The sequence below is a fragment of the Microtus ochrogaster genome, chromosome 22 (assembly GCF_000317375.1).
Source record: "Microtus ochrogaster isolate Prairie Vole_2 chromosome 22, MicOch1.0, whole genome shotgun sequence".
Lineage (NCBI taxonomy): Eukaryota > Metazoa > Chordata > Mammalia > Rodentia > Cricetidae > Microtus > Microtus ochrogaster.
In genome coordinates this window covers 2266423-2275230 of record NC_022023.1, presented here as the reverse complement: position 1 = coordinate 2275230, position 8808 = coordinate 2266423, and the positions used below count along the sequence as shown (strand labels likewise).

The window sequence follows — 8808 nt, the reverse complement described above, 5'->3', positions numbered from 1 at the left end:
CTTGTAGACCAGGCTGGTCTTGAACTCACAGAGATCCGCCTGCCTCTGCCTCCCGAGTGCTGGGATTAAAGGCGTGCGCCACCACCGCCCGGCGATCACTGAAATTGTTAAAAATGAAATTCAAGAACCAAAAGCTACGGAGAAACCCTGTCTTGAAAATAAAAAAAATTAAATAAAAAACAAAACAAAACAAAAACAAAAAATGAAATTCTTATGAATTGTGTTCTTAGCTGAATATCTTGTTCTATAAATGTTATTAAGGCTAGTTTGTTGTAATCTTGTCTATACACGTCTGAAGAAATTCTTCCTTCTGTGTATATGTGTATACACACATGACTGTGTGATTACAGGTACGTATGTGCCATGACTCACATGTAGAGGTCAGAGGGCAACTTTTGAGAGTTCCCTCCTTCCACCATGGCAAGAACTTTTGCCCTCTGTACCGTCTCACTGGCCCACGCACAGTTTTGTTTTGCTTTGTTTTTGTCTGTTCATTTTGTCCTTTATAGGTTTGTTAAGTCTCCCGCAATGTGTAACTGTAGAATGTTTATTTCTCCTTTGGAGACTATGTGATTAAGTGCATGTGAACTGAAAACAATTTTAAAATTATTTTTTCATCATCATGTTCTTTTTTTGTATCCAATAATGCTTTTTTTTTTTTTGTCTTATATTTATTGGGTCGGTCCTTTAGTAGAGTAGACTGCCTTATTTGGTCCTAATTCTTCACCAATCAAGTCCACCTCTTTTAGAGATCCATTTCTATTTCTTTCTGGGTTTGTGTGTCGCACAGAGTGGCCGGCCTTTCACATGCTGAGGGTGTCTCCACCCCTGAATCACATCCCCAGCTCTTTTTCCCTTTCTGTTTCGACAAAGGAAACACTGGTGCTTGGCTATCTACGAACTGTACTTTTTCTCTTAGCAGTTTCAGAGTTTGGGTCTTTACGCTAAGATTTAGAGTTAGTTTTTCTGCAGAGTGAGAGAACAGTACTGTGTTCTGTCCTTCTACACGTAGATACTCAGCTTTGCCGTCACCGTTTAGGAAGAAGCTCTTTTCTTTCAGTGTATGTTTCTAGCATCTTTGTCAGAAAGCAGTTGGCTGTAGCTGTGTGGGCTTATAACTGGGTCCTCGTCCTGTTCTGTAGATCATTGCGACTGTTTCTGTGTCTGCACTATGCAATTTTTGTTACTATGGCTGACCTGTACTGTGACTCGGAATCAGAGAGATCACCGCGAGACAAGGGTGTCAGTATAGGACCTGACTACAAGAATAAGTCGAGAGAAAGGTTCTTCTTTCTCAAGGTTGCTTTGTTTACTGGGATCTTCTGTGCTCCCATATGAGTCTTAAGATTGTTGTCTGAGTCTCTGTGAATAAGTGTTGGAAATTTGAGAGAGGGGTTTCAATGACAGTCGTGTAGATTGCTTTCGGAAGGACGACAGTTGGCACGCTGTCAATGCTCCCAGTGTTTTCCTATATTTGTTATGATTTGATTTGTATCTATTACATTACCTATTTTAGAGAATGGGCTGCTAAGAAGAAAGTGCATCCTGAAGTGTTTGGATAGAACGTTCTGCAGTTTAGCTAGAGTGTTAGGTCCGTGATGTTACTTAATTCAGATGTTTCTCTATTTTTGGTCACATTATCTGTATCGGTAAGAGCCAGCTAATAAAGTCACCGTCTATTATCGAGTTTGAGATGAATGTTCTTTACAACTCATAGTATGTGTTCTCTAAAAGTGGGTGCACCTGTGTTTGGTGACCGTCTGTTTAAAATTGCAATGCCCTCTTAATGGATTGTTCTGTTAATAATTATGCAGTGAAAATTTTAACCTCTTCTGAGTAATTTTCGTTTCAAATCTGTTTTGTCAAATATGAGGATGGTGAGAGCTGCTTGTTTCTCAGGAACGGGTTTTTCTGTTCTTCACCCCAGGAGTCCCTTGTTTTTAGTGACGGGGAATAGATGGATCCTGCTTTTGAATCCAACCCACTAGTCCATCTTCCGAGTAGGGAACCGAGACATTAACACTCAGAGTTTACTGTTGGAATGTGTGTATTAATTGTTACTTCATTGGCTGTAGTCTTGCGGTGTTTGATGTCTTCCTGCTCCTCATTTGCTTAACTATACTAATGTTATTTCTTGTGTCCTCGTGGGTGTGTTTATCTTTCTTGTAGGTTTGAAGGATTCCTCCAAGTATCTTTTGTAGAGCTCGCTTAATGGCCATGAATTGCTTTAGCTTGGGTTTTTCCCCCCAATCATGAAAAGTTTTGTTTTCCCTTCAGACCTTACAGTTTGGGTGCTATAGTGATCTGAATCGCAGTTGGTGTCTCTTAGAACTTGTAATGCATCCTTCTGAGCCCTCTTGACTTGTCTTTTAAGGACGTATTTATATTTTATGTATGTAGTGTTCTGCCAGCATGTGTGTGTGCCTACAGGCCAGGAGAGGGCACCAGATAAAAGTCACTGTGGACAAGTTTGCTGTTTTGGTGACTACACCTCAGATGCAGCTTTGTGTTTCTCTAGTGCAGCTTTCTGATGCTGTCTTTGTCCTGTTTATGTAGTATTTTAACTGTAATTTGAGGAGGTTCATCTCTGGTATTGTCTGTTTGGTGTTCCAAATTCTTCCTGTACCCAGATATTTTCTGCCATGATTTTGATGAAAATGCTTCATTTGCTTTGAGCAGGAAAGTGTCCTTCTTTATGTCCACGTTCACAGATTTGATTTTCTCCTAGTGTCCCATGAATGTTCTGTTGTAGTGTCTTTGTCTTTGTCACTGTCTGGACGCTCCATTTGCACTTCATTGTCTTCAAGCTCTGATCTACTTTCTGTTTTACCACTATGGGGGGGGGGGGCAGCCTCCAGCAACACAAGGCTTTGAAAGGAATCCATGGCTAAGACTTTTTTCTATCCCTTGATGGATACCTTCTTTATATTTGTATGTTCTTTTGGACCTCTATGTCAGCAAAAAGGTCCAGCTTCTTCTGATGGACTAAACTGGACCCAGAACAGCTGTACAAAAGTGTATTTATTGATTGTTACACAAGGCATTTTCTCATTCCAAGGTTCCTAACCTTAATTTACATGCCTTACTGAAGGGGACCATCACATGCCTCCATACCCTGGTCCTTCATTATGTATTGTGTGCAGTGCACAATCATACAGTGCACACACATGGGCCAGAGCGAGACACCAGACACCTTCTACCCCTTTACTGCTTTAGAACGGGATCTCTTATTGAGCTTGGAGCTCACTCTTTTTGGTAGGTCCTCACCAATGCTGTCGTTACAAGCACACATGCCCAGCTTTTTACATGGTGCTGAAGCTTCACACTCGGGTCCCCAGGCCCTGCCTGCCGAGCCTGCTTTTCCTGACTGTGCCAACCCTCAGGCCCATCTGGAGCTGTTGTTCAGCTAGTGGGTTTCTCACTCCCATTACTGCAGCTTGGCTTCTCGTCAGTGTTCCTATATCTCTGTTAGGTTCCATTTCCACGTCCTATGTTGAATTTCTTACTTCATTCACTTGTTCGTGTTCTTTAGGAATTCATTCAGAAATCTGTGTCTTCTTTGTTTTCTTTAGATATACTTAAAATCATTCTTTTGAATTATCTGGGATTTTGTCTAATTCACTCTCACTGGAGGCCATTGCTTTGTGAATTGTTCATTTTGGAGGAGTTGCACTTGTAGTGTGAAAACAAGGAAAAACACCCTGCCCCTGACTTGACCCCAGGACCAGGGTTTGAAAACCCACCAATCCCCGAGTTTGCTCCAGAGTCAGACCACAAAAGGCCAACCTAGAACGCTCCACTCCCAAGGAACCCTGTTCAGTTTGCTGCTGCTCCTCACCCTCCTGGATTCTTCCTTCCCAACAAATCCCTTGAGTAAGGTCTGCAGTGCAGTGTGACATTTTTGCCAGTGAGGAGCCCTGCTGTAACAGTTTTCCCTGGAGCCGAGCCGAGCAGAACTGTAGAACACTTTGGCTGGGGAAGTTTCCGCCAGCAGAGCGGAGCTGTAACAACTTGTCTGGGAAACCCTCCCCGCCTGGGGAAACCTTTCCCTGCTCGGCCTGCAGTGACTTTGTGGCATTCCTTGTCTCCCTACTGCCAGGACACCTTTGCACTGAGCTGCAATGCTCACAGCATTGTTTTCCCGACTGCCAGGACACCTTTGCACTGAGCTGCAATGCTCACAGCATTGTTTTGGCGGGTTTGTATTTCTTTGTTTTTGCATTGGGACTGATGCATCTAGGGTCAGGTGGTTGGTTGGGTTGCTTTTAATCATCCTCATTCTTCCAGGGAAAGTTATCAGCTGTAGACTGGGGAGTTGAACACGTTCTTCTCTCCAAATCCTTTTTATCTGCATAATTTTGGGAGGCCACCTCAATTCTCTTTCTTGGTACTTTGACCTCATAACTCTATACTTATTATAAATGAGTTATTAATAATACTTCCATTGTTTTCCCTCTCTTGGGTATTCTTTATTATCACTGACTATTTTCCAATGTTTGAAAACTGTTATTTTAATTTTCCTTAGCTTTTAGCCAGTTAAGCTGGAAGGGTCACTGTAATTCTTGCTACTCTGTTTTGATCAAGTTAAAAGATCAGACTAGGGATTTTGCTTGTTTGTCTGTTTTGTTTATAAAGGTTTATTCGTGTGTGTGTGTGTGTGTGTGTGTGTGTGTGTGTGTGTGTGTGTATGCATGTGAGTAGGTACCCACAGAAATGGGAAGAGGATGTCAGGTCTCCTGGAGTTGTAGGTATAGGTAGTTGTGAGCCTTCCCTGTGTGGGTTCTTCCTCTGAAAGAGCTGCAAGCAGTCTTAATCACCAAGACATTGCCAGACCCCTAGATATTCTTCAGTACAGGCACAGAGCGATATTCATAAACCAAACGGAACATGGCTGGAGCTTTTCAGGAGTCGAGGGTGTTGCCTAGCAGCAGATCTTTCATGACTTTATAACATCTCTAATATTATTATATCATATTATCTGTTTTCATCATGACTGTTCTTATTTGTTTTTAAATATTTGTGTTGTTTCCTCCCACCCCACTTGAATTTGGTGTTTCTTGAAAGTTCTTTGGTATGAGAACAACGTTCCCTAACTTTTTAAAATACATTTTATTTGTATTGTGTGTGTATGCAGTGTGCCACAGCACAGGAGTGGCAGGAGACATGTGTGGAGTTGGCGTTCTCCTATCATTTGGACACTGGGTATCAAACTCAGGTCGTTAGGCTTGGTGGCAGCTGCCTTTACTTCCTGAGCCACGATGCAGCCCAAGAACAGCACTCTAAATCTTACTACCCTGAGAAAATTTAGTAACTATTTCCTCAGTATCTGCCTGCTCCCCTTTTTACCATCTCTAAGAATCTTTAAAGGAAGGCTGCATTCGCTCCTTTGTTCTTCTGTTTTCTGCTAGTTGGAATTTGAGGTGGTAGTTATAGCTTGAGTAGCCATTTTAGCAGAGAAGGCAGCTCTGTACTGAGAAAGGTGAACAGCAAAGTGGAAGGAGCCTAGCTTCTTAGTGCCATTGTGAAGCCACAGTCTGTCCCTCCCTCCCTCTCTCCCTCCCTCCTGATTTCTCTCTCTTCAAATTCATTTTTTGTGACATGATCTGAATATGCCGTCCACATCAACTTCAAACTTGCAACCAACCCTTCTTTCTGCTCAACCTAGAAGATGCTGGGTTACAGGTGTGCATCACCATGGTGTATAATCTGTTGTTGTTGGCAAAAAGGAAAAAAAATGTGTATTTTTCAGCTGGGCAGTGGTAGCATATGCCTTTAGTCTCAGCACTCGGGAGGCAGAGGCAGGTAAATCTCTGAGTTTGAGGCCGGTCTGGTGTACAGAGTGAGTTCCAGAACAGCCACGGTTGCACAGAGAAACCATGTCTCAATAAAACAAGACAGAAAGCAAAGGTGTATTTTTTCAACTGTTGTTGATTTTCTACCATGCATAGCTAACTGTGACTGATCCCACATAGAGAGTGTGCTGTATAGTTTTATGTGAAGTTAACACAAGCTAAAGTCATCTGGCTATAGGCAAACCTGTAGGGCATTTTCTTAATTAGTGGTTGATAGGGGAGGGCCCAGTCCATTGTGGGTGGTGCCATCCCTGGGCTGGTGGTCCTGGGTTCTATAAGAAAGCAGGCTGAGCAAGCCATGAAAGCAGAGCTTCTCCCTGGCCTCTGCATCAGCTCCTGCCTCAGTCTCCTGCCTCACTGCGGGAGCTATCCCTTCCTCCTGGAGCAGCTTTTGGTTGTGGTGTCTGTCACAGCCCTAGTGACTCCACCGAAGACAGAGTGAGGAAGGAAGGGGGCAGGGGGCTGGGTCTGGATCACACATTGGTCGAGGATGGCATTTTTCATATATTCATCCATGCCTTTAGCATCTGGGTTATTTCAGAGAATGGTGCACCTTTGAGTTGACTATTATAGAATGTGGTCCCTCTTCAGAAGCGAGAGAACTGTGTCTAGGAAGGCACAATGGCTGGGGGAAAGCGCTTCAGCAGGCCAGTCAGAGAGCTTGGCTGCAGCTTGTGTTCCTCTGCCCCTGGTTGTGAATGGCTTCCCTTCTCTGTTGCTCGTAGACTGTAGAGGGCAGGCTGGAGTCGGTGCCCCGGAGTGCACTAGGTTCTGATGGTTTCATCTGTCTTTCCAGCAAAGGGTGAGTCATGAATAAGGACACCCTAACTGAGTCTAGGAGCAAGACGACAGGAAAGTCAGATGAGCACCCCAATCTGTGGACAGAGCGCTTCTTCAACCGGAGATGCTGCATCACCTTCCTGACTGGCTGCTACAGCTGCCACTGGCAATACAGAGAGTGGGAGAAAACTGAACTTGGATCCTGTTGCTGCGCCTGGGTATAGACATGGGAAGGAGCTGGATTCACTTCCTCAGCTGTGGGTGTGGGGGGTCCCTAACCACTGCAGTGCTCACCGGGATCTCCAAGGCCTTCCTGTCAAAGTACTGCGACAAGCCTAGAGCCAGAGTAAAACATACATGCTGTCTTCCTCATCCTCCCTTTTCCTTTTCCTTCAGACTTAGGATCTCCTGCATGCTAAGCAAGAGCTGAACGGCTGCACTACACCCAAAGCCCCTTCGTTTGTTTCTTGTTGCTGTCTTCCCTGCTCCCCGGTGTTTTAAAGCAGGATCTCTTATTGCCCAGACTGACCTTGAACTTATATAAAAATGAGCCAAACCTTGAACTCCTGATCCTCTGTCTCGACCTCTGAGTTCTGGGATGACAGCCATGTGTCATTCATTTGTTCATTTTTCATCCACTTTTATATTTATTCGTTGAATTTTGAAGACTTGGATGCAATTAGATGTTCATAGGAGAGCACAAGAATGCTCAAATCTTCTTTTCATGTATGTATCATATATATCTTTTTTTAAACATACCAATCCCAGTTCCCCCTCCCTCCTCTCCTCTTGCTCCTCCCTTACCCCCACCCCACCGCCCATCCACTCCTCAGAAAGGGTAAGGCCTCCCCTGGTAATTCAGCTAAGTCTGTCCCATCACCTTGTTGAGGCAGGACCAAGGCCTTTCCCACCCCCACCCCCACCCCCCAGTCCTGTGCCGAGGCTGAGCAAAGTCTCTCTCCATAGAGAATGGGCTCCACAAAGCCGGTTCCCGCATTAGAGATAGATCCTGGTCCCACTGCCATTGGCCCCAGATACTGCCCAAGCCCACCCTTGTCTCCTGTACTCAGGGGGCCTAGTTTGGTCCTGTGCAGGTTCCCCAGCTGTCAGTCCAGAGTCAGTAATCTCTGACTAGTTCAGGTCAGCTGATTCTGTGGGAGTGGGGGTTGCTGGGGTAGGTGGAGCAGAAGGAAATAGAGGAGTCACTGAGAAACCAAGGCGAGGGAAACAGGTCAGGTAGCGTGGTCTTAAAGCTTACCCAGTATACAGGAGGTAAAGAATTCCTGAAGAGGGCTGGGCTGTGACGCTTAGCGTGTGTGCAGCCCTGGATTTGATCTCCATCACCAGAGGGGGAATGCTTTGATGCTATGACCTGGGCTGTTTGGAATGGTTATTTGAGTGGTGGAGGACGCATCAGAAGGGCCATTGCAGGAAAGGGAAGACAGTGCAGTGCTCCAAATAGGAGGTGCGGGTGGCAGGGACAGGAGCAGTAAAGGCCGATATGGGGAGAGATGGGCAGGTTTGACAGATTCATTACTACTCGGGGGTGAGATCTATGAAGGATCTGGAGTAAAATATAAAGGGAAGCTGCTTTGAAAGGGTAGCATTTAGGGCAGTCTAGTACAGTGGTAAAAACACTGGACCAGAACTTTGGAGTATGTATGGGCTGAAATTATAGCTATAATTTGGGCTGGTTATGTGATATACCAGCATCTCTCTGTAGATAGAGAATCCAGTTAGATAAAGGCCCTGAATAATTTTCAAGTATCCTTTCTACTCAGACGGAGTAAAGCACAAAGGGGAAGACCACCAGATTCAATTAATGGCTTTGCTACTGACCAGCCCTGAGTTAGTGACCCATTGTTGTAAGGGTTTAGGCAAGGCTCTCAGCATCTCTGTGAGTCAAAGCCCTTGTTAGAATAAGGCAGACATTAACAACAAAGCCCATGGCAGGAGCTGCTGTGGGAAAGGAGAGATCTCTGTAGGAAGCACTTTGCACAGAGCATAATAAAACTGATGTTATTACTGCAGGGTTCTTAGGGTCGCTGCTTTGGGAGGCGATGAAGGGAAATGTGTAGAGGAGGGTTCGGAGTGTGTGTGTGTGTGTGTGTGTGTGTGTGTGTGTGTGTGTGTGTGAGCGTGTGTATGTGTGTGTGCATGCGTGTGTGTGTGTGAG

The 8808-nt window shown here is 44.8% G+C and overlaps 1 protein-coding gene across 1 annotated transcript in view; it reads left to right on the top strand.

Moving 5' to 3' along the window:
- Window positions 1–6661: 6661 nt before the first annotated feature.
- Gdpd4 (glycerophosphodiester phosphodiesterase domain containing 4) overlaps window positions 6662–8808 on the top strand; it is a 42043-nt gene continuing 39896 nt past the window's right edge. Inside the window, exon 1 of the mRNA XM_013350115.1 lies at window positions 6662–6850. Within this exon, the coding sequence (XP_013205569.1) occupies window positions 6662–6850 (189 nt within the window). The remainder of the gene's footprint in view (window positions 6851–8808) is intronic.